The 25,429-nt window shown below is 47.2% G+C and overlaps 1 protein-coding gene and 1 long non-coding RNA gene across 12 annotated transcripts in view; both read left to right on the forward strand.

Moving 5' to 3' along the window:
- Positions 1-304: 304 nt before the first annotated feature.
- The window catches only part of Unk (unkempt family zinc finger), a 32,599-nt gene continuing 7,474 nt past the window's right edge, over positions 305-25,429 (forward strand). For 5 of the 11 annotated variants that reach the window (XR_001779962.2, XR_001779963.2, XR_001779964.2 and 2 more), the window contains exons 1-9: positions 305-2,180; positions 19,366-19,575; positions 20,674-20,850; positions 21,003-21,133; positions 21,726-21,861; positions 22,376-22,493; positions 23,147-23,231; positions 24,705-24,847; positions 25,179-25,379. Coding sequence is in view for 7 of the 11 variants with exons in the window: in XM_006533088.4 (XP_006533151.1) it covers positions 2,077-2,180; positions 19,366-19,575; positions 20,674-20,850; positions 21,003-21,133; positions 21,726-21,861; positions 22,376-22,493; positions 23,147-23,231; positions 24,705-24,847; positions 25,179-25,379 (1,305 nt within the window). In the remaining 4 variants the exon portion in view is untranslated. Of the gene's footprint in view, positions 2,232-10,228; positions 10,473-19,365; positions 19,576-20,673; positions 20,851-21,002; positions 21,134-21,725; positions 21,862-22,375; positions 22,494-23,146; positions 23,232-24,704; positions 24,848-25,178; positions 25,380-25,429 lie in introns of all 11 variants that reach the window. The other 6 variants (XM_006533089.3, XM_030245897.1, XM_030245896.1 and 3 more) reach the window with 5 other exon arrangements.
- On the forward strand, positions 10,479-13,089 carry Gm38482. Its single transcript, XR_389159.3, has 2 exons — positions 10,479-12,003; positions 12,682-13,089. It is a non-coding gene; the product is annotated as a predicted gene, 38482 (long non-coding RNA).

The raw sequence follows: 25,429 nt of genomic DNA on the forward strand, positions 1-25,429 counted from the left end.
GGCTGTCCTGGAACGACCAGGCTGGCCTCGAACTCAGAAATCCACCTGACTCTGTCTCCCAAGTTCTGGGATTAAAGGCTTGTGCAGCCGGGTAGTGGTGTCTCACAGGGTTTTTTGTTTTTTTTTTTTTTTTGTTTTTCCTTTGTCCTGAATTGATCAATGGGAGGGAAAGCTGCAAAGGAAATGGGGAGGAGCTGAAAGTACAGTCAGATCAACACAAGACAAATAAGCAGAGGGTCAGGAGCATGCTGTAGCCCGAACCTCAGATTCACTGTAGCTGAAATGATCTTCGGTTCCTGATTCCGCTGCTTCCATCCCATATTAGTGCTGGAGTTATAGATGAGTGACCCTTCACATGTTTGCTGCTGGAGACTGAACTCTGCCTTCTTGCTTGCTTCTACCAAAGGTTACGCCCCAGCCCAGAGATCCCACTCGGGTTAGCTTTAACAAGGCTAACTTGATCCCATTTAACAAAACAAGTAGGTTTTGAAAACAATGGATTTGACTAAGTGTGGTGGTGCAAGCCTGGAATCCCAGCTTTTGGGAGCCAGAGGCAGGCAAGTCTATGTAAATTCAAGTCTAGCCTGATCTACATATCAAGTTTCAAGCCTGCTGGGGCTACATAAGTAAGATCCTGCCTCAAAACCACAAACATGTACTCACAAACCAAAAATAAAAAAGAATTTGATATAGATTGAACATAGAAAACAAGGTCAAATGGGAAGTATTACATATCTATGATGGACATTTTTATTATTTTATTATTATTCGTGGAGTGGGTTCTCTCCTACCACCTGTACATCAGTCCCAGAGATCCCACTTGGGTTTGCAGCCTAGGGAAGCAAGCACCTTTACCCCTACTCATCTCCAACCTGTTGTTGTTTGGTTGTTCTTGTTCGGGTTTTTAGACAGACTGACAGCTCTGGCTGACCTAGAACTACCAACGGATGCCACCAGGCTTTGAATTCAGAGATCCACCTTCCGTTGCTTCCTGAGTGCTGGGACCGAGATACATGCCACCGTGTTGGTTTTTGAGATAGGGTTTTAGTACATAGCCTAGCTTGGCCTGGAACTTGTGACTTTCCTCCCTCAGGATGTACCCCTATATCCAGCCTGTAGAAAGTCATTTCATAAAACCATATTCCTAAATGTGAGGCAATTGCCTTGCATTTCCCCGGAACAGAAAGGTTTTTTTCCAGAAAAGGGAACTAGAATGGACTAGAACATTTTTTTTTCCTCAGCCCCTGGCCCTTCTCATGTAGTCTATCACTATACTTCTCAACAATTTACCAAAGTGCCTAAGAGACTACTCTAGATAGAGATTAGGTTCTCCCTTGGACCTTAACCTACTGGAAACAAGGTATTTGGGCCAACCACTGAGTTCAGAAGGAGCCCAAGTGGAGGGGTTCCAGGTTTCAGGGTTGATAAATGTTAATGATGCCCAGGAACAATATGGTGTATTGTAATTTTTAAAAACAAAACAAAGCAACAACAATAAAAAGCTTCTTCAAACTGTCTGCTAGCCTGCATACTTTCTCTGGTGATTTACAGGTTACTATATTATGAAAATATTGGCTGACTAGCTTGCTGGCTCCGAGGCAATGCTCTAGACTGACTTTAGAAACGGTGCGCCAACTGTACTGGTAGGGAGGCAAGGCAATTACTGCACTGCATTTGGAACATTCTCCGTGGAGTTGTTTCAGGCCTCCCTAACTGGTTCCTTGCTCTCCGGAGGATCCAGTTTAAAGGTAGAGTTCACCTCCGACCACACTGACAATGCTCAGGTAATAGTTAAGAGTGACTAGACTACAATTACCACAAGGCATTGCGGATCCTCAGCATCCGGGACACCGTCCGCAAAGATCTCTGGGTATTGTGGTCTTGCACTTTAGCAGCGACACTGTGCCAACGGTAAAATTTCACCGGAAAGGAGGACCACAACTCCCAGCAACCTTTGCTGCTGTGCGGGGGGTCTTCACGTTCTCGTGGCGCGGCGCAGGCGCTGTGGGTCTTCGGCGCGGACCGCGCAGACTGAATAATAAAAGGGGAGCGGCGAAGAGGCAGGAAGACAGGACCATGTCGAAGGGCCCCGGGCCCGGCGGCTCGGCAGCTTCCTCGGCGCCCCCGGCCGCTACCGCTCAGGTGCTGCAGGCACAGCCCGAGAAACCGCAGCACTACACGTACGTAGAGCCCCCCCCGCCGCGCGCGCACGCCTGACGTCAGCGGCCAGCGTGAGTCACGCGCGCAGGGAGAGCGCGAGGCTGTCCCCCCCCCCCTTCCTCCGGCTCGGCCCAGACCGGTTCCAACCTGCTGGGACCGGTCCCAGCTTACTTCAACTGTCACCAACCTCTGGTCGGGCAGTGGGGCGGGAAACTCGGTCCCAGCCTCCGAGTCGGAAAGGCAGGAGCGCGGGTCCCGAATCCACACTTCTCAGGCCAGGCCTCAGAGGCCTGACGGTCTCAGACATAAAACCCGACAAGTCCACGACATGACAAGTGGAAGTCTGTACCAACCAGCACGAGACCTGTCTAGAAATGACTGTTTGCTTGAAGTCTCGGGAGGAGACTCTGTGCACCGGAGGCCTTTTGTATCTTTAAGGCCTGTTAGATTGTCCACGAGGATCACCCATGCTTGAATTCCCTTAAACAGTCAAACGTGCAGAAATGGGCTCACTCCGTGCAGGCTGTACTGTCTAGCTTGAGTCAGCGACATCCGGGGTGTTAATGGTTGCAGACCCCTTCAGCATCGGGCAGGCAAGGGAGCCTCATCGTAACTGGCCTAAATGAGATTGCCACAATGTAAAAACTGCATGTGTACAAGCTTAGGTCCCTGCCTTCCTTGCTGTCATGTCACAGTAGGCCTAGGTTCTGTGAGACAAAGGCCAATGCTGTAGTTCCTCTTGTAAAGCCCTGTTGGTTTCCGTTCCCTGCTGTGTGCCAGGAGTGTCCCTACTGGGTGCCTGAGTGATGGGCCAGTTTAGGAGATCCCAACCTGTGGAAATGTCAGAACCCGAGAGATTGAACAACACTCCAGCGTCCAGCCAGGAGCTGGCAGCATCCGAACTAAAGTCAGGCAGAAGCAGCTCTGGTTCAACACTTTTGGGAGTTGGGACAGGGGAACATTGGTTATAGAAAATGTATTGGTTTCTTCAAATGACTAGTGTTGGCTGACGTCATCCAAACTTGACTGTAACTCAGGTTAGCCTTTCAAGTATGGTGGTCATCAGTTGGTCCTTTCTTACTGGAGTTCTCTCTCACTCTGCAACCTTGCCATTGCTTTTGATAAGAAGGTCTAACATCAGAATAACATCACTTATCTGGTCACACACAAAAATTTGTAAACTTAGTGGAACTGTGAAAAACATCTACATTTGTTTATTTGTATGTGAGTCTGTGGGAACACTCACGCAGCGCCACATGCAGGTGTGGAGGTCAAAACAGTCTGAAGGAATTGGTTCTCTCCTTTTACCTGGAGGGTTCCAGGCATTGAATTCAGTTGGCTAAGCCTGGCCACTGCTCTGTGCTCTCACAGTCAGGACCTTGTGTTGTAGGGTTAAACTGAACCCAGGCCTCTTACATGTTGGGATCACATCTGTCATTGGGTTGCGTCTTCGCCACGCACCCCCAGTTGTTTATTTACTCTTTACTTTTTAAGCTAGGATTTCACCAAGTTGTTTGTGCTGGCCTTGACTTGCTTTAATCCAGACAGAACTTGAACTCTGCATCCTCCTGCCTCAGATTTCTTTTCTTTTCTTTCCTTTCCTTTCCTTTTCTTTTTTTGGTTTTTCGAGACAGGGTTTCTCTTTATAGTCCTGGCTGTCCTGGAACTCACTTTGTAGATAAGGCTGGCTTCGAACTCAGCGTTCCTCCTGCCTCTGCCTCCCAAGTGCTAGGATTAAAAGCATGTGCCACCACGCCAGGGTTTTTTTTTTTAAAGATTTATTTATTATGTATACAGCGTTCTGCCTGCATGTATCCTGCAGGGCAGAAGAGGGCACCAGATCTCATTATAGATGGTTGTGAGCCACCATGTGGTTGCTGGGAATTGAACTCAGGACAGTTCTTTTAACCTCTGAGCCACCTCTCCAGCCCCTTCCTCAGATTTCTGAGTAGCTGGGATTACAAATCTGTACCACTGGGCCTCATTTTGGAACTTTTTAATGATCTCTGGCTACTTGGATCATGTTTTTTTGGTACAATTCCAAACAAATTGGAATAAATCTTGGTTTCTTTTTGAGAATGTGTGTGTAATGTACACATTGTTGCTTATAGATCAGGGGAGGACATTAGGTGTCCTATCCCTCTTCATTTCCTTGAAGTAGGTTCTTTGGGGCTAAAGAGATGGCTCTGTGGTTAAGAGCACTGGCTGCTCTTCCAGAGGTCCTGGGTTCATTTCCCAACACCTACATGCAGTCATAGCTGTCTATAACCAGTGCACGGGGATCCTATACCTTCTGGTATGCAGGCATACATGTAGACAAACCACCCATATACATAAGTAAGTCTTTTAAAAAATAGCTTATTTTACTGGGCCTGAAACTTGGCCAGGTTGGCTGGCCAGTGGGTTCCTAGCATCTGCTTCCCCCACCTCCAACACTGGGGTTGTAAGCATGTGTGGCCATGCCTGGCTGTGAGGCGATGAGGAGTCAAACTCAGCACTCACAGAGCCTTCTCCACAGCCACTTTTTTTTTTCTTTTTGAGCATAAGGTCTTGCTGTGTAGTTTTGCTTAGCCTGGAGCTCACTGTTGCTCAGATTGGCTTCCCGTTGGGAATCCTTTTCTCTATAACTTTGAGATAACGGGAGGTGGCCAGCATGAGTGCTGCAGTCTGTTTCTGTGTTGTGTGGTCGCCCAGATACTGTGAGATTGCATTAGAATACTTTTCTGATCATTTTGAAATTACAGATGAAAGCGGACACAGTGAAGTTGTCAGTGTCTGAGTTGTTTGCTTGCTTGTTTTTCAAGACAGGGTTTCACTATATAGCCCAGTTCTGGAATTCATGGCTTTGAACTCAGATCTGCCTGCCTCTGCTACTTGAGTAATGGGATTAAAGGCACATGTATCATTGCCCAGCTGTATCTGAATTTAAAAAATTTTTTTATTTTGTCTAATGTGTGTCTGTGTGTATGTTTGTGTAGCAGGAGCATGCCTGGTACTTTTGAAGCCAGAAGGGGACATTAAATCCTCTAAAATAGGAATTACAGATGGTTGTGAGCTGCCACATGAGTGATGTGAATCAAACCAGGGTTCTCTGCAGGAGCAGCCTGCAGTGCTGCCTGCTGAGCCGTCTGTCCAGCCCTAATATCTGAGGTTTGATCCTCTTGATTCTCAGCTGTTTGGTATCTGTTCTATTTCTTGAGGGTTGGTACAGAGTCATGGACCTTGGCTCCTGAGGCATCTTTATTTATTAAACCATGTATTTATTTTGTGTGCCTATGGTATGAGGGTAATATATATGTGGGCATTAGTTATCTCCTTTCTCCATATGGGATATAGAAATAAGGTTTGGTGGCAAGTGTCTTTACCTTCTGAGTCATCTTACCAGCTTGAGGGTTTTTTTGTTTTGTTTTGTTTTTTGTTTTTCGAGACAGGGTTTCTCTGTGTAGTTCTGGCTGTCCTGGAACTTACTCTGTAGACCAGGCTGGCCTCGAACTCAGAAATCTGCCTGCCTGTGCCCTCCAAGTGCTGGGATTAAAGGCGTGTGCCATCACCGCTCAGTTTAAGATTTATTTTATGTATGTGAGTACACTGTCGCTGTCTACAGACACACACCAGAAGAGGGCATCAGATCTTATTACAGATGGTTGTGAGCCACCATGTAGTTGCTGGGAATTGAACTCAGGACCTCTGGAAGATCATTCAGTGCTCTCAACCGCTGAGCCATCTCTCCAGCCCATGTATATATAGCGTTTGTTTGTTTGTTTGTTTCGAGACAGGGTTTCTCTGTGTAGCCCTGGCTGTCCTGGAACTCACTCTGTAGACCAGGCTGGCCTTAAACTCAGAAATCCACCTGCCTCTGCCTCCCGAGTGCTGGGGTTAAAGGCGTGAGACACCACCGCCTGGTGGCACACGCCTTTAATCCCAGAATTTGGGAGACAGAGACAGGTGGATTTCTGAGTTCGAGGCCAACCTGGTCGTTCCAGGACAGCCAGGGCTATAAAGGTGCGCACCACCAACGCCCGGCTTATAGCTTTTTATCTAAAAAATAAACAAAACAAAACAAAACAACCAAATCAGAGAAGCCAGCTGTTTGTGGTGGCATTTAGAAACTGATAACTTGAGCAACTGGGTCCACCAGGCCCAAGTGTGGGAAGCATGAGGCGGTGTCCCTAATCTGTATTCCAAAGGTGACTCAGTTGCTGTCCGTAGGGATTAGTGGATGGAGGTGTTAGGACAGTCTTCATACATAGCACAGACACACATGGCATTCACTGAGGCACCTTCTCCACCTGCTTCCAAGTGTGGTCTCACGGTGGAGCCTCCGTGCCCAGCTGCTGCTGCTGTTTGACTGTGCACTGGCGTTTTGCCTGCAGGTATATCTGGGAGGGTGTTGGATCCTTTGGAGCTGGAGTTACAGAGAGTTGGGAGCTGCCATGTGGGAGCTGGGAATCGAACCCCCATCCTTTGCTCTTAACCACTGTGCCATATCTCCAGTCCCATAATGTTTTGCCTTTTAAGACTTTCTGACGTGTTGTTTTTAAGGGGGTTTGTTTTAGGACAGTGCTCTCAATGAAGCCCAGCCTGCCTCAAACTCAAGAGTCCCACCCCTCACTTTGAGATGTCTGCTGCTATCATTTGACTTGTTAGTTCCTTGGTTTCACACAAGGTTTTCAGTGGAAGATGACCCCAAGTTGCTAATGACCCCTCTGCCTCTACCTCCCAGGTGCTGGGGTTACAGACCTGTGTTCAGGAAGGCTTGAACACTCCTATAGCCAAAAGTTTATGACAACATGGTTGGAAGGATAGTTATTTTGTAGATATTTCCCCTTAATCTTTTTTTAAGAAATTTTTTTTTCTTTGATTCATTTTATTTATTATATGTAAGTACACTGTAGCTGTCTTCAGACACTCCAGAAGAGGGCATCAGATTTCGTTACAGATGGTTGTGAGCCACCATGTGGTTGCTGGGATTTGAACTCGGGACCTTTGGAAGAGCAGTCGGAGCTCTTAACCACTGAGCCATCTCACCAGCCCTTTTTAAGAATTTTGTTGTTGTTGTTTTTAAGATTTATTAACCTAATTTATGTATGTGAGTGCACAGTAGCTGTCTTCAGACACACCAGAAGAGGGCATCAGATCCTATTACAGACGGTTGTGAGCCACCATGTGTTTACTGGGATTTGAACTCGGGACCTCTGGAAAAGCAGCCAGTGCTCTTAACCACTGAGTTACCTCTCCAGCCCCCTCCTTTTAATCTTTTTAATAATCTTGCATTAAAGGAAATTGAAATAATCAGCAAATGGTTGCTGCTATTTGTGCTAGCCATGAGGAATCCAGTACTTAAAGAAAAATATGATTATATTTTTGATATATATGATCATATAGTTCCAAGTATTTGATTAGCACTCAGGAAAATAACGGTGATGTGTGTTAAGACATTTCCAGCGGTGGGCTGGCAAGATGGCTCAGTGGTTAAGAGCACTGACTGCTCTTCCGAAGGTTCTGAGTTCAAATCCCAGCAGCCACATGGTGGCTCACAACCATCTGTAGTGGGATCTGACTCCCTTTTCTGGTGCATCTGAAGATTGCTACAGTGTACTTATTTATTTATAATAAATAAATTTATGTATAATAATAAATAAATCTTTAAAAAAAAAGACATTTCCAGCATAAGAACCATGTGTCTCTTTACATGACAAGGGCAAAATTTAAACCAGCTTTGTTTACAGCAAGTCTACTTTGTATATTAGAAGAGTTTTATAAAAAACAGACTCAAGAATAAGAAATTGGCCAGGTGGTGGTGTCCCACACCTTAAATCCCAACACTCAGGAGGCAGAGGCAGGCAGAATGTTTGTGGCCAGCCTGGTCTACAAAGTAAGTTCCAAGATAGCTAGGGCTACATAGAGAAACATTGTTTGGAAAACCACACACACAATAAAATTTGCTGAAGGCTGGAGAGAGATAATTCAGTGGTTAAGAGTATTTGCTGTTTTTCCAGGAGCCTGAATTCAATTCCCAGCATCCTCACGGAGGAGGCTCACAGCTGCCTGAAACTCCAGTTCTAGGGCATCTGATGCCTCTTTCTGGTATCCACAAGCACCAGGGACATGTAGGCAAAACACATAGAAAAAATATGACGTAATTTTAAATAATTAGTTGAACCAGGCATAGTGGTTGTATTCTCAGCATTATGGCTGTAATCTGAGGCCGGAGGGTTGCTGCAAATTCGAAGTCACCTGGGCTATGCTATAAATCATAGAGCAGCCTGGGATACACAGTGAGGAGGCACACGTCTGGGAGTGCCTTACAGAGTGAGCTGGAAAACAGCCTGGATACTATATGAGATCCTGGCAAAGAGAAGGAAAAAAAAAAAAAAAAAAGGAAGAATCAAGCAGTTGGGGTGGGGGTGGTGTGTAGGCCTTTGATCCCAGCAATCAGGCAGTCACATCTCTGAAGTTCTAGGACAGACAGGGCTACATGGAGAGACCCTGTCTCAAAAACAAAACAAAACAGGAAAAAAAGGCAGTTAGTTGAGGGATGGTGAGATGGCTCAATGGGTACAAATAATTGGGCTAGCCTCAGAACTCAGGAACCTGCAGGAAGGTGGAAGGAGAGAATCAGCGCTACCAGTTATTCTCGGACCAGAATTAAACAGCTTTGCTCGAAAGAACAGGAGGACAGTTTGGGTTTTTTGTTTGTTTGTTTGTTTTTTGTTTGTTTGTTTGTTTTGTTTTTCGAGACAGGGTTTCTCTGTATAACCCTGGCTGTCCTGGAACTCACTCTGTAGACCAGGCTGGCCTCAAACTCAGAAATCCGCCTGCCTCTGCCTCCCAAGTGCTGGGACTAAAGGCGTGCGCCACCACGCCCAGCGAGAGTCTCCAGAGTGCTGGAATTAAAAGTGTTCCCCGCTAGGACAGGCTGAGGAAGGTATCATTTAAAACATCAGTTTCTTTTGTTATTTTGCCCCTGTAAGAGGAAGTATGCTTCAGACACCCCTGTTTTGGAGTCCTTCAGCGTTGCTTAATTCTTAGACTTGTTAATGCTCTTGATACAGGAAAATGAAATTCTAGTTACTGAAAAGGTTTTGGGATGATTTTATTTATTCATTTACTTTTGAAACGGTCTCACTGTACCTTTGAATTCAAAGGTCTTCTTGCCAGTGCAGGGATTAAAGGCATGCAGCTTAAAGGCATGCAGCACAGATATCTGCCCCCTAGGTGATTTCTTAGAAGAGAAGTGCTCTATCTATATCTATCCTGTCTGCGCCAGCATCTCCTAGATTTAGGCCTTGTTTGGTTTTTTTTTGTTGTTATAGGTGTAACATTGTGGTTATTTTGTGGGTTGCAGAAGTCAGAGGACTGTTTGCAAGAGTGGGTTTCATGTCCCATGTGGACTGCGAGAGTGGGTTTCATGTCCCATGTGGACTGCGAGAGTGGGTTTCATGTCCCATGTGGACTGCGAGAGTGGGTTTCATGTCCCATGTGGACTGCCCAGACTTGGCCATAGGTACCAGCTCTTCCCGTCAGTCCAGGTCAGAGTTGGTTTCCTGAGCGTTATTAAGGAAAGACGGCACGGTTATGGTTGGTAGAATGGCTGCCTCCCAGCCTGTACAAAGAGGGCGGCTATTTGAGGCAGTTTTGTTAGTTGCTACATTGCTATTAGGAACTCTACTTGATTTCATCTGATTGTGTTTTGGAAGATTTAAGAAGTGAACATGTACTCAAATCGTTGTTGCAAATTGCAGTAAAGCCACACACATACTGGAGTGAAACCTACTGAACAGCAGAAGTCACTCACTGAGCACATTGCTTAGCAGCACCAGAGAGGAAGAGTTAAGTTACCAGTAATCCTTTCTGGTTATTTACATGCTTATCAAATCAAATTAATTTCCTGCAGAACAGAAAGGCTCCTTGTGGCTTCAAGTCAAGGCTCACCAAACGCCATTACTCCAGTGCCACGCTGACGGGAGGCTCTTAAGCTTGGTGCCTGCTTGATAGTTGTTAAACCTAAATGTAGGGATTGAAGTTACGATTTGCTTAATGGTTAAGTTTCTTTGTTTTAATCCAGCGGTGTTAGATACTAAAGAAGGCTCCCTCAGCCCATATGCATCTGCTTTGACTGGTGGTCTCTGTCAACCTACAAAGACTGACCTATTGCTGAGGGCAGCTGGACAACTCTGAACAACTTAGAGAACTCCATCTTGGGCACTCTGTAAGGAGCTTCTCTGGAGATAGCACCCCATGTAAGTGCAGAGAACAAGACACCCACGTGGACCTACTACTTCCCGATTCCAACACCCCGATGCCTGAAGGTGAGGTCTCTTCTTCTCCTGTGTCTCAGAAGCCATGTGCACACTTAGAGCCCTGCAGCCTGAGAATTAATTGTACAGGCAGGCTTTCTTGCTAGGCATTTGCCTGGCTGTGATTTTCTGTTAGAAGCTGCTGGGTCAGGAGCTATGAAATCAGGCTCCATCAACTTCAGCACACGGTGGAGGAGAAAGGCTCTGCTTGTGTTTCCAATCTGGACAGAAGTTGTTTAATAGTTAAAGATTTTGTTTTTGTTGTTCTGTAATCCAGTTGTGTTTGATCCTAAAGAAGTGTTACCTACTGGCCAAGTATATCTTCTGTATTTTGAAGTTGCAGCTATGGACAGTTGTGGCTAATCTGAGTATTATTGTTTCCTCTCCTTTATTTGTAAGACAGGATCTCTCTTCGTATAGCCCTGGCTGTCCTGAGACTCACGGGGATCCTCCTGCCTCTGCCTCTGCCTCTGAGAGCTGGGATTATTGGCTAAAGGCATGCACCACTGTGCCTGGCCTCTGCCTTCCCTTTGAACGTGGATGAATTTGGGGGCATACTAATGTGTTATGTGAAGGTTGATGCTGAATGTAAAACTTTTCTGCCATTCTTAGTAATACATAAGGTTATACTAACTTAGTCATTAAAAATACTAAGGAGCCGGGCGTGGTGGCGCACGCCTTTAATCCCAGCACTCGGGAGGCAGAGGCAGGCGGATTTCTGAGTTCGAGGCCAGCCTGGTTGGTCTACAAAGTGAGTTCCAGGTCAGCCAGGGCTATACAGAGAAACCCTGTCTCGAAAAACCAAAACAAAAAACAAAAAAAAACAAAACAAAACTAAGAATCTTGGTTTGGTGTTATCTAGATGTGCAGCATTCCATAGAATAGCACATGGTCTGTAGGGTGCCCTAGACAATCTTTTTAATATGTCTAGTGACAGAGACTCCTGAGAACCATGGTAAGCAGCACATGTGATCATGAACATGGGTGTATTTTCTGTTCAGTTAGAATATTCTGGAATTAGACAGCTGTGATGATGACACCATTTTTGTTTTGTTTTTTTTAAAGATTTATTTATTTATTATATGTAAGTACATTGTAGCTGTCTTCAGACACTCCAGAAGAGGGAGTCAGATCTCGTTACGGATGGTTGTGAGCCACCATGTGGTTGCTGGGATTTGAACTCTGGACCTTCGGAAGAGCAGCCGGGTGCTCTAACCCACTGAGCCATCTCACCAGCCCCATTTTTGTTTTTCTTTGAGACAGGGACTCACACCGATCTGCCTGCCTCTCCCCCATGTGCTGGGGTGACATGTCCAGCGACACTGTTTTTTCTGCTTAAAAAAATTTTTTTTAATCAACATGTTAGTTACCCTGACATTTCTCCCTCCCGTCTTCCCATTGCTCTGCTACCTCTCTTACAGCCCCCCTTCCCTTCTTCAGGCGTTGTCTCAGCTAGCTCAGGCTGGCCTCAGACTTGCTGGCCTTCCAAGTGTGACCTTGAACTTCAGATCTTCCTGCCTCCACTTGAGTGCTGAAATTACAGGTGTGCATTGCCATTTGTGGTTTATGTGGTCCAGGGTATCTAGCCAAGATCAAGCCCAGGACCAACTGAGGTACATTTTCAGCCCAGTGATTGTACTTGATCAAATATACTGAAAACTGCCACATGTACACTTTAATGAGTTTAAACTGTATGGCTTTTTCTCAAAATTTTAAAAGGTTTAATAAAGATTACTTCCATAGAAGCTTTTGAACTTATGATCTGCTCAGCAGCCTTCTGTTCAATATGGGAAAGACCATGATTTGCAAAAAGCTTCAAGGTGCCCTCCTCCCAGCCTGTCAGCACCTGTGTTCTTACATGTGTGCCTCGGGTGCATGCCCCATGTCACCTGAGGTCACAGAGCTAGTGAGCTTTTGAGCTAAGTAGACAGAAAGTTTGACAAGTGTCTCTGAATTGACAGCTGCTGAAAGGAAGAGACCTGTTTTCCCCAATGGCTTCCTGACCTGAGCTGGGCTCACTTCCCAGGGCAGGACGGGGGGAAGAGAATGTGCTAGGGTGGAGGAGCCCGTTGTCAGTACAGATGGGCGGTCAGGGCAGCCAGCCCACGGGATTCAGGCACGTAGGTTGGTGCTAATCTGCATTCCTTGTAGTAACCACAGCAAACTTTTTATCATTTTTCTGTAAAATCCCTCAATTTTCACTCCTGTTTTTCTTTGCCAGTGTGTAGAATTTGACAGCACTCTCAAGAGCTGAGGAGAAAGCGAAGATGGAAAGGAGTCTAGCAACTAAAAGCAGACATAGCATTCTCTGTGAAGTGACCTTTTCCTGTTGGTGGCTCAGTTTATTTAGGAGATAAAGAAGATAAAGATAGATAAAGAAGAAACTGAATTTATCCAGTGGTTCCTCCCTTTATTTCTGTGTCACAGTTTGCATCCCATGTTCAGCATTGACCCGCATGGCCACCGTCAGTCCTGAAAGCTTGGCTTCATAACGAGGACTGGGGAGGTTCAGGTCTCATCATGGCTTATATACAGAACAGCTCTCATGGGGGAGAAGTAGATGGAATCCAGGGAAAAAGCTGATTAAATCCTTCTAGATGGTGTGCTAGTGATTAAAGTTTTAACGAGTTTTTATGTCCTAGTTTTTTATTAATTTGTTATTTACTGTGTCTTTTAATGGTAATTTATTTACAGGGTGTTTAGTACTTGGTGACCTAATACTTTTTCTTTTAAGTCTGTATGAGTCAAATCTGTCTAAACATAAGTTAGAGATCAATACTTTTTTACCTGAAAACCTATAATTTATTATTATTATTATACTTGATCTTAGCCAAAAGGCCGAGAAGCGATAATAATTTATTATTATTATTATTATTATTATTATTATTATCATCATTATATATATATATATGAGTACACTGTAGCTGTACTGCTGGTTGGTTGTGAGCCATCATGTGGTTGCTTGGAATGAAGGTTGCTCACTCTGACCTAAAGATTTATTTATTATTATATATAAGTACACTGTAGCTGTCTTCAGACACACCAGAAGAGGGCATCAAATCTCATTATGGATGGTTGTGAATCACCATGTGGTTGCTGGGATTTGAACTCAGGACCTGCAGAAGAGCAGTTAGTGCTCTTAACTGCTGAGCCATCTCACCAGCCCTAATTATTCGTATTACTTAAGTTATATGTGCATGTGTGTAGAGGAAAGTATGGTGTATGTATACCATGTGAGTGCAGTCCCCTCAGAGAACAGAAGAGGGCATCAGATCCCCTGATGCTGGAATTTCAGGTGATTGTGAGCTGTGCAACATAGACGCTGAGAACTGAACTCTGGTCCCTGCAGGAACAGCATAATCTCTTATGAGCTGGGACATCTCTCCAGCCCTTGAATTTATAGATTTCATGTAGCTTGCCTTTTTTTTCCCCTCTTTTCTGAGTTTTAGAAAATAGAGATAATCCAGTGAATATTGAAAATAAATCAGTTATTTTTCTTTAAGTAGATGCATGCATCTGGTTTAAGTTTAAAGAACACTAATCATTTTGCAAAGTGATTATGATTATTATATGTATATAAAATTACTTGGAGAAAAGTTTTCAGAAGTCCAACAAGTGGTTGTGTGAAATCTTCATTGTTTGATTTCTTCATGGTGCCTGTGGCTGGCCTGGCCTTGAACTCACAGTGATCTGTCTGCCTTACCTTTCCAAGTGTTGGGATTATATGTGTGTACCCCCACACCCGGCTGTGATGGCTTTTTACTCCGGTGCCTGAGTAGTGTGCTGAGTCATCCCCTCCCCTGTGGATCACTGCTTCTTGGCTGCTATGGCTCCTTGAGTGTGGGGCTCTGGGAGATTGCAGTGTAAAGAGTATAGTCCAGAGTCGTGCTTCCTCTCGGTTCTTGGAGGAATTGAGAGCCTGGGTGAGTGTCCCTTGGCTTTTAGCCTCTTGGGTTTCTGGAGAGCTGATTGAAGAATGGTTTGTAGTCCATTTAGTTCTCAGATCTTGTCCTTTTAGAACTTTTCTTTGAAACAGGATCTCACTGTGCAGCCCTGACTGACATAAAACTGCCAGTATAGGTCAGGCTAGCCTCCAGTTCATAGAGATCCATCAGCCTCTGTCTCCTGAGTGCCGGGATTAAAGTCTTGGGTGTGGACTAGGGCTGACTGGACACAGCTGTGCATTTCCCCTGAAAACCTAGCTCTCCCAAGGTAGTAGGGGTCCACACCTGTCATCCTGTTTGTCCAGAAGGCAGATGCAGGAGGTTATCCTGGGTTTTAGTGAAATCCTTTGTTCCCTCCATGGAAGATGGAAGCCAGTGATCTAGGTGGTTTTGTCCTGGTTTCCTGTGAGTGTAAAGTGGGAGAGGAAAGAAAAAATGGAAAATTCTAGAGAAACACTTTGATGCATAATTAACAGATTGTACAGATTGTAATGGCTTATGCATAAGTTTAGAAATCTTTGTAGTACTGGGCAGTGATGGCGCACGCCTTTACTCCCCACACTTGGGAGGCAGAGGCAGGCGGATTTCTGAGTTCAAGGCCAGCCTGGTCTACAGACTGAGTTCCAGGACAGCCAGGGCTACACAGAGAAACCCTGTCTGGAAAAAAAAGAAAAAAGAAAGAAATCTCTGTAGTGAGTTTAAAAGTAGCATTTATTTATTTAATGTGTATGAATATTTGCCTGCATGTATGGAAGTGTGCCATGTGCATGAGTCATCTCCTGGAGCTGGAGTTGTGTATGGTTGTGACCCACCATGTGGGTTCTAAGAATCAAACCCAGGTCCTCTGAAAGACTAACCAGTGCTCTTAACTACTGAGCCATTTCAGCAGCTCCAAAAGTAGTAAAAAGTGTGTGTGTGTGTGTGTGTGTGTGTGTTTCTGTATTTATGTCTGTGTGTGTGTATGTGTGTGTGTGTGTTTCTGTATTTATGTCTCTGTGTGTGTGTGTGTGTTTCTGTATTTATGTCTGTGTGTGTGTGTGTATGTGTGTGTGTGTGTGTGTGTTTTCTGTATTTATGTCTGTGTCCAGTACACACATGGTACCTGCAAAGGCCAGAAGAGGGTGTATGATTCCCTAGAAGTAGAATTATACACAGTTATGAGCTACAGTTATGTAGGTGCTAGGAATTGAACCTGGGTCCTCTGGAGGAATAGACAGTATCCTTAACTGCTGAGCCGTCTCTTCAATCCCCCAAAAGTGGCTCTAATTTTTGTTTTGTTTTGTTTTTCGAGACAGGGTTTCTCTGTGTAGCCTTGGCTGTCCTGGAACTCACTCTGTAGATCAGGCTGGCTTTGAACTTAGAAATCCACCTGCCTCTGCCTCCCAAGTGCTGATACTAAAGGCGTGCGCCACCACTGCCCGGCTGGCTCTTTTTTTTTTTTTTTTTTTTAATGTGTTGTTGCCTGTATGTATTTATGACTGTGCGTGATCAGGGTTTGCACGTGGATGCCAGAGGTCAGCTTTGTGGAATCAGTCGTCTCTTGACATTTTTCTTTGTTTCTGGAGATTAAACTCATGTCAGGCTTCCACAGCCACCCTTATCCACTGCGCCATCTTGTAGGTCTTAAAGTATTCCTTTAAAAAACCCTGTGTTTGGCCTCTTGTTCTATGAGAATTTTTTCTGCAGTCCATTTCAGTCCTGAGTGCTAAGCTCTGAGTCGCTCTCCAGCATGTCTCACATGGCCGAAGGCTGGCTGCTCCCTGTGATGGTCTGCCTCATGGTGCTGTCATGAGGTGTTGGTGTTTCCCTTGTGAACTTTTAATTCCTTGATGCTTGGTTCAGAGAACACTCTCTATTGTACGGTTTGTTGCTGAGTCATGTAGAGTGTAATATATAGTAGTAGTATATAGATATAGATATATAGATATATAGTCATGTAGAGCAGTGTGACCTGAGAAGGCCTAACCTAAAATCCTAAAGTACAAAACTGATCACATCCCAAGCATAAGGCCAAGTGTGATATCTCTTTGAGTAAAAAATACTTCTCTCCTAAGCCTGAGGACCTGGTCTTGAATGCCTAGCGTCCAGATAAAGCTAGGTATGGTAGCACATGCCTGTAATGGTAGCACTTTGACTGTGGAAACAGGATTCTGATGGTTTGCTGACCCACTGGTGTAGCCAAATTGCTGAGCTTCAGGTTCAGTAGCAGCCTTTGTCTTAAATAGGTGGAGAACAATAGAGGAAGACACCCAGCATCCACTCCATACACACATGCACCAAGTACGCACGCACACAGACGTGTAAATACAAAATAAAAACATTAAGGCCAAGTGGAAAGTTTCTCTTCTCCTTCTTTGTACTGAATCACAGGTAGGGATGGGCATGGTGTGCATACCTATAATTCTGGTTACTCAGGAGTTGATATTTCCAAAATGTATGTGAAACGTACATTTGTAAACAGTGTTCCATCCTCATGATAGCTTAGGTACAGTGTAGATATCCAAGTTCAAAGATGCTCCTCTCAAGCACTTCAATAAGGTATCGTCAGCCTGTAAAGGAAAGTGTGTGCGTATGATTAATACGTAGAGCAGGGCAAGAACTAAGAAATGCATAGCATGGACCTGGGTGTGTAGCTTCGTGGGAGAGTGCTGGCCTACTATGTGCAAGGCCCTGGGTTCTGTCCCCATTTTTCTGGGCAGTGAGGAGCTAACAGAGCTAGGTGGAAGCAAGGAAGACTTCTCAGGAACCGTGACACCCAAAGGTTCATGTTCGTTCAGTCCAGCTTCTGATGGCTCCTCCAGGTAAGGAATGAGATGAACAAAGACAGGAAAGGTTTCTGGCTACAAGCATTCCAGTTGTAGCCAGAATGAAGAGGAGTCAGAAAAGACAGTTGGAAGAGCACAGTGGGCCTGATGGACAGCACTTGGAATGTGAGGCTGAGTGGTGGTGGCGGCTTTCCCAGGCTTTAGGAAAAGTAACTAGTCCTTTTAAAAAGAGTGCTCTACCTGACACACAGCAGCAGCAGCAGAAGTGTGGCCTAGATGACCTGTTGCCGTCACTCTACCTGAGGAGTTCCTGCCAGGCAGGATGTGTGGAGCCATTGCTGCCCCAAGGATGCAAGCTCCATGCATAGCTTCTACCCCAGGTGAGCAGCTTTCCAGGACAGCTATGCCAAAGTTAGGGACCACATACTAGTATCCTGTGTTCTCACCAAGAGGCTGACACCAGACTTGGTTTTGTTTTATTGTTTTATTGTTCTTGAGACAGAGCCTCACTAAATAGTCCTGACTAGCCTGAAATCCTCTGCTGTAAAGGCTTGCTTCCAACTCACACAGATCCATCTTCTTCTACCTCCTAAGTGCTGAGATTAAAGTGTGTACCACTAAGCCCAGCCTCAAATGTTTTCTTTTTCTGCATCAAGGTCTCACTGCATAGACCAGGCTGACCCCAAACTTGCCCGAGCCTGTGCCAAGTAGTGGGGTTAAAGACTATGCTACCACATCTTGTCAAACTTTTTTTGTTTGTTTTTGAGATAGGGTTTCTCTGTGTAGCCCTGGCTGTCCTGGAACTCACTTTTTAGACCAGGCTGCCCTCGAACCCAGAAATCCACCTGCCTCTGCCTCCCAAGTGCTGGGATTAAAGGCGTGTGCCACCACTGCCTGGCTCTTGTCAAACTTTTAAGAGCACCAAAAAAAAAAAAAATTATTTGGTTTTTTGGTTTTGGTTTTTTGGGTTTTTTTGAGACAGGATTTCCCTTTGTAGCCTGGCTGTCCTGGAACTTACTCTATAGACCAGGCTGGCCTTGAACTCAGAAATCCTCCTGCTTCTGCCTCCGAAGTGCTGGGATTAAAGGTGTGCACCACCACTGCCCAGCCCACAATTTTATTTTACAACTAAAAACACAACAAGTTCCCTAATGGTTAACATGGCTTGCACCTAAGATCCTAGCTATTTAGTAGCCTAAGGTTACCCAAGCCTGAGACTTTGAGGTCAGCTTGGGCAACAACAGCCTCAAGAGAGCAGCAAAATATTGGATACCATCTAGATAGAGTCACAGATAGTCAGCAATTCAGTTCTTCAGTGTTAGTGTATCCCATGGAATATGCTAGGAAACTACCCATGGTTTAGCTGCAGCTCTGTCTTAAGTGGGTGTTCGGTGTTACACTTCTGTCTGATCCTGTGTCTAGGTCTGCTTTTATTGGTCAGGCATGTGAGCAGAAAGACCTACTTCTATGCCCTTCAGATCTAGGCTCCACCCAGCTCAAATCAGGTTGCTTCTGCCTTACTCCCTTACATATATAACCACTCTACACTGGGCACTCTGTATCTCGTCCCACCTCACAACCCATTTGTTGCCTGTATAATTACGCTTGAGAGAATGTCTGAAGAAAATGGCCTGCCAAATGGTTTTGAAGATGGCAGCACCCGGTGACCTAAGTTGGATCTTGGGACCCAGGTAAAGATGGAAGGAGAAAGCCAATTCCACACAGTGACCCTCTGCCCTGGCAATCAGAGCTCGTCCAGAGGGACACTTTGCAAACAGAGCCCCAAAGCAAGCGATGTCTCCATATTTCTCCCCTCGGTCCACAGTCCCAGCTTGGTTCTTGGTATAGGGGAAGCCTTGGGATGGTCAGGTGTATGTGGGCAGCAGGGAACACAGACGCTGGGGAGGCTGCGCGTGGTCTTGTGAATAACCCTTTCCCTATGATTAGTGGCTTGGCCTGGGAAACCTCAGAGGGCTCAGCCAAGCTGCTGTTGAATACTACTGCTGGCCTCTACAACACACGGGGCCCTTGTGGCCTGCGGCTCATGCTGGGTGGAACCTAGATGCTGGGACATTCTAAAATCCGAGGTCCAGCCTCAGCTCTGGACCTCTCTTGCTGTCCCAGTGGGACTGGCACCCCAAAACAAAGAGCTTCACTCAGCTCCTGTCCCACCCCTTACAGACGATCTCCCTGCAGGTACCTGAAGGAATTCCGCACAGAGCAGTGCCCACTCTTCGTGCAGCACAAATGCACACAGCATCGGCCCTATACCTGCTTCCACTGGCACTTTGTGAACCAGCGTCGCCGCCGTTCCATCCGCCGACGGGATGGCACCTTCAACTACAGTCCAGATGTCTACTGCACGAAGTATGACGAGGCTACAGGCCTCTGCCCCGAGGGCGACGAGTGAGTGCCCTGCCTGCCCTCAGAGGAGCCCAGGTCTCCTGGGTCAGATGCCCTCAGGATAAGTGTGGGACATTTAGGCTGAGGCTGCTTTGGAGCCTGGCTATAGTCTATAGGTCAAACTCAGGCTCATCTGCCCCACTAAAGGTGCAGCACGGGAGTAGCTTCCATTTTCCTTTGCCTATATTATATGAAAACCAAAAGTCAGCCTTTCTTCCACTAAGGCCGCAAGATCACATTTGGACAAAATTGATTCCCTGGGTTTTCTTTCATCCTCTATGTCCTGTCCCCATGTGCTGTACCGTCCTGTACAGTTCCCACTGTGGTGGCAGCTCAGAGAGAGAGACAGACAGACAGACAGAGACAGAGGGAGCCTGCCTCACTGTTTACCTATTGGCTGATCTTTGTTGTTGTTTGAGACAGGGTCTCATAACAAAACCCTTGCTGTCCTGGAACTCATTACATACACCAAACTGGCCTCACATTCACACAGATCCACCTTCCCCTGTCTCCCAAGGGCTGGGATTAAAGGCCTGTGCCACCATGCCTAGCTTATTTGATAACTTTAAATGTCTTTTCACGATCTCCCGCTCAGAAGTTGGGTATACCATTAATAACAAATGAGATGGCAAACTTGGGACCATTTCTGGCTATCCTTGTCATTTGTTCCGCTTCTCTGGAAAGTGCTGGGGAGTGCTCAGGTCTGCACAGTGCTCTCGGCTTTCCCTACGGTGGCCGACCTTTTTCACAGAGGTCAAGGCTGACCCCTCTCAGAAGCCTACTTAAGTTCGTGGAACGTGTGCAAGTTTCAAAGGGTTCATTCTTGGGAGCCGCCTGAGTTGAGTAGCATTTCTTATCCAAACGTATTCATCCAAAAGTGTGTCGTCTCCCCCCCCCCCCCCCCCAAGTGTCTGCAGGCAGCCGCCTGGAGGCTCCAAGCCTTCAGATCTTAGCACTCAGACACAGAGCCCTGGTGGCCAGAGAATTCATCCTTCTCTCCCTCAGTCTACCACCACTGCACCCTCTGGATCACGGTGACAGCCCTCAGCAGCTGGCCTCCGGAGGCGGCAGAGTTGACTGACTTGGGATGCTGTGTTCCAGGTGCCCATTCCTGCACAGAACCACTGGGGACACTGAGCGCAGGTATCACCTTCGTTACTATAAAACTGGAATCTGCATCCATGAGACAGACTCAAAAGGCAACTGCACCAAAAATGGCCTGCACTGCGCTTTTGCCCACGGGCCTCATGACCTCCGCTCCCCTGTTTACGACATCAGGTAGGCTGATGCCAGGCTGGGGGAGGGGACAAGGGGCTTAGCTTCTGTAGCTGCTGGCCCCAGCGAGGCAAGAGAACTGAGGCACTGTGCTCTTTCCCAGTCTCTTGTGCTCCTCCCCACACTGTCTGTCCTTGCCTCTTCTCTTCTCCCAGGGAGCTCCAGGCCATGGAGGCCTTGCAGAATGGCCAGACTACAGTAGAGGGCAGCATAGAAGGCCAGTCAGCTGGGGCTGCAAGCCATGCCATGATAGAAAAAATCCTCAGTGAGGAACCCCGGTGGCAAGGTACAGGCAACTTCAAGTGGCCTTGGTACTCCCGTCGTCATAACTGCTCGGAGCTTTGGCTTGAAACTGCCTGCCTTTTCCAACTGAAACTGCCCTGTCTGGCCCACTAGAAATCTAGCCCTTCTCATCTCATTTAGACATTTATGGCATATGTATGAGTGTTTTGTCTGAATGTATTTCTGTGTACCATGTGTACCTAGGAATGGTTTTGAGTCACCATGTGGTGCTGTGAACTGAACCCAGGTCCTCTGCAAGAACAGCAGGTGCTTTTAACCAAAGAGCTATCGCTTCAGTCCCACTTTACCCCTTCATTTCATGTTAAACCTGTCATTCAAAAGGCACTTGTAAGGGAGTTTCCAGATGGACTGCATTCCTGGGATTCCCCTGGGCACGTGTGTGTGTGTGTGTGTGTGTGTGTGTGTGTGTGTGTCCACAGCCTGTAAAGAAGTGGACCTGTTAATACCTTGCATGGGATCTCAGCTCTGGGACCCTTTTCCCATTAGCTCTTCTATGCCTTCCCTGTACCACTACTGCTGTTGTTGGGGTGCTCCAGCTCCACTCCCTGACCTCTGCACTCTCACTTTCTGTGTAGAGACTGCTTATGTGCTGGGGAACTATAAGACGGAGCCGTGCAAGAAGCCTCCACGGCTGTGCCGCCAGGGCTATGCCTGTCCCTACTACCACAACAGCAAGGACCGGCGTCGGAGTCCCCGGAAGCACAAATACAGGTCCTTTGGCCCCAAGAGGCCAGCCGTAGGAGGGAGGAGTGGCAGGAAGGGATCGTGACTGAGACTGTCATTGCCATGGCTCCCAAGGAGACAGGAATCTAAGCCACTGGGTTTACAGGGCTCAGTTATGAAAGGAGGAACTAGGAAGGACAGCAAAATGGTGGGAGCCCTCTCCTGGTCTTGCATAAGGCCCATCCACTGCTGATTCTTCAGGGTGTGTGTGCTGGAGTAGGGCCAGGCCGTGTGGGAAATGTGATGTGGCTGTGGCCTGCCTCTTGAGCTGTCAGGTTTAGTGCTTGGCTCAAGGAAACAAAGCTGTCCCCCTTGGTTACATGGCCAGCTGGGCCAGAGGAACAGCCTGACGTAGTCTCCCTGGGAGACCCTTCCTCTATAGCTGATCTTACCTATTTCTGTACCTGGACTTGAGAGACAAGGAGACCAGGGCAGGGTGGGGCATTCAGGGTCCCAGGCTCATTCTCTCTTGCTGTTGTCCGACCTTTTCTTGTTGGACCAGGTCGTCTCCGTGTCCAAACGTCAAGCATGGGGATGAGTGGGGAGACCCTGGCAAGTGTGAAAACGGAGACGCCTGCCAGTATTGCCACACACGCACAGAGCAGCAGTTCCACCCAGAGGTGGGTCCTGGGAGGAGGGCAGCGGTGAGACACAGCCTGGCACTGTCCTAGAGAATGAGTAGTCCACTTTCACAGTATTGGAGTACTGCTGCTTCTGTAGTGCCCCGTGGGAGCCAGGGCAGCATAGCGAGGCAGATGTGAGGACAGCTTCTGTGGCTGTCGGCATCCCAGGGGAGCAGGTAAACCCAGGAGAGATCACAAGCCCAGGTTCTCTGGTGGTGGTTTTGAAAGCGACTGTGGCTTCCTGGGCCTTGGCTCATTTAATATAGGGGCATGCTCATAGGTATCACCCCAGCCAACTCCTGAGAGGAGCCTACCTCTCTGCAGTGCCTGGGGGACCTGTGACTCCAGAAGGAGGGCATTGGTAGTGTAGGCTGCCCAAGATCTGAGGCAGAGGTTGGTAATAAGAAGCTTAGTGTGTGGTGTGTGTCTGTCACTTCAGGACATGAGACAGTGTGGCAGGACAGTTATGAGTTTAAGGCAGGCATGGGCTATATTTCACTATCCTTTCCCCTAAAACAGAAGTTGGTGGAGACGCAGGGAATAGAAGGGGCTGAATTGGAAAGGGATTCGAAGCTAGCCCTGCCTCAGTGAAAGCGTCTGCCCTTGGCTGAGCTTGACCTGACTGCTCTGCTCTGCTCTGCCCCCTTCAGATCTACAAGTCCACCAAGTGTAATGACATGCAGCAGGCGGGCAGCTGCCCCCGAGGACCTTTCTGCGCCTTCGCCCACATAGAACGTATGTAGCTCCTGTGGCCCTGGGCAGCTCCCTGGCTCCTTCCCTGTCCTAACCGCAGCTGAGGCTCAGGCATAGCATCAGTCCCCTAATCACTCTGGAGCTCAACTTGAAGCCCTGTGCAGCTTCTAAGAGCCTGAGATAGATTCAGACATTGAATCCCAGGCAGGGGCGTGGCACCAAGCCCTGGCAGCTCCGTTTCCCTGAGCGTGAGGCTCTTCCGCAGTGAGCCCGCTTGGCCCACCAGAGTACAAGGTTGCCTCATATGGCGTCCTTTAAAAACAACAACAACAGCAACAACAAGGGACGGGTTAAATTAATTTTAACATTTTTACTTAGTTTAATATAAAATGATCTCATAGCTGTCTGTGGTGGTGCACACCTTTAATCCCAGCTCTGAGCGGGTAGAGGCAGGGGGATCTTTAAGTTTGAGGTTAGTCTAGTCTACACAGTGAGTTCCAGAGCTATGCAGGAAAACCCTGCCTATTAATTAATTAATTAATTAACTTTTAAAAAACACTATAGTTTTTTGGTTTTTTGGTTTTGGTTTTTTGTTTTTTGTTTTCAAGACAGGGTTTCTCTGTATAGCCCTGGCTGTCCTGGAACTCACTCTGTAGGCCAGGTTGGCCTCGAACTCAGAAATCCGCCTGCCTCTGCCTCCCACAGTGCTGGGATTAAAGGGGTGCGCCACCACGCCCAGCTTGATAGTCATTTTTTAAAATAAAATTTTAAAAAGATTTATGTATATGAGTACCAGAAAAGGGCATCAGATTCCATTACAGATGGTTGTGAGCCACCATGTGGGTGCTGGGAATTGAACTCAGGATCTCTGAAAGAGCAGTTAGTGCTGAGCCATCTCCCTCAAGTCATTTTAACCTCTACAGCCCATTTCAGTGTAAGTCAGCTCATTTCAGTACTCGGCAGCATCAGGTGGCATGTTGCTGCGCTGTGAAACAGCACGAGTCGAGGGTGCACACTCCAGCCCCAGCTGTCTCATCTGTCGTGGCGTGGGTGCTGGGGTTGCCACCTCCCCCCTTGCAGATCAAGGATCTTCTGCTCACTCTCTGCCGAGGTTCAGCTCTGTCTCTGAGAGAAGAAAATACACAGAAAGCTCTGGGGGAAAGCAGATAGAGGGCTCAGAGGCAGCCGGCGGCCATAGAGACTGGGACCACCCAACTACAGCAGTACAGAGAAGCTATGACTCAATAGTTTGGGTTCTTCAAAATGGGGTTGGCATTCCAGCCCTGCTGTCTCCTGTCCTGTTATCTTAGGAAACTTACCTGACCTTTCTGAACCTCTCCTCTTTTCTATGGAGTGAAGCCCATCATATTACTTACATTTGCAGTTAATTGTAGAATGTACAATGCCAATGTAATAACTAGTTGCCTTGGTGGCAGGGACATGTATGGCCTCTATGGAAGTTGTGCAGGGACAGACATGGCTGTGGAGCCTGCTGACCGCCATCCTTTCTTGCAGCGCCACCCTTAAGTGATGATGTGCAGCCTTCCTCAGCTGTGTCCAGCCCTACCCAGCCAGGTCCCGTCTTGTACATGCCATCTGCCGCTGGAGACTCGGTCCCTGTGAGCCCCTCCAGCCCGCATGCCCCTGACCTCAGCGCCGTACGTGCCCGTCTGGGAGTGAGTGGGTGGGCACCTTGCCTGCCCAGGAGTGAGCTCCTGACTTTCTCAGCCCCAGGAGCTTGAGGCTCTGGTATTTGTCCTGGGGCCAAGGGCAGGGAGGTGGGGATGTATCTTCAGAGCCAGTAGTGATCAGCCTGGGCAGAGCTGGGATAAGCCTTCTGTCACTTCTGTCTCAAATCCCTGAGGCTCGGGGATCCCTGAGTGCTTATTGATACCCACTGACCACAACCCTTTGAAGCAGGGTTGGAGGGTGGCCATTCCCCTCACCCATGGTGCCCATTGCCCATCAACAACCTGTCCTCTTCTGCAGCTCCTCTGTAGGAATAGTGGCCTGGGCAGTCCGTCTCACCTCTGCAGCTCCCCACCAGGCCCCAGCAGGAAGGCCTCAAACCTGGAGGGTCTGGTCTTCCCTGGGGAGTCCAGCCTTGCCCCTGGCAGCTACAAGAAAGCTCCTGGCTTCGAAAGGGAAGACCAGGTTGGGGCAGAGTACCTGAAGAATTTCAAGTGCCAGGTAAAAGACTCAAGGGGCAGCGGAGGGCGTAAGGCCAGGAAGCTGAGCCT

The sequence above is a fragment of the Mus musculus genome, chromosome 11, assembly GCF_000001635.26.
Source record: "Mus musculus strain C57BL/6J chromosome 11, GRCm38.p6 C57BL/6J".
Taxonomy (NCBI): Eukaryota; Metazoa; Chordata; class Mammalia; order Rodentia; family Muridae; genus Mus; species Mus musculus.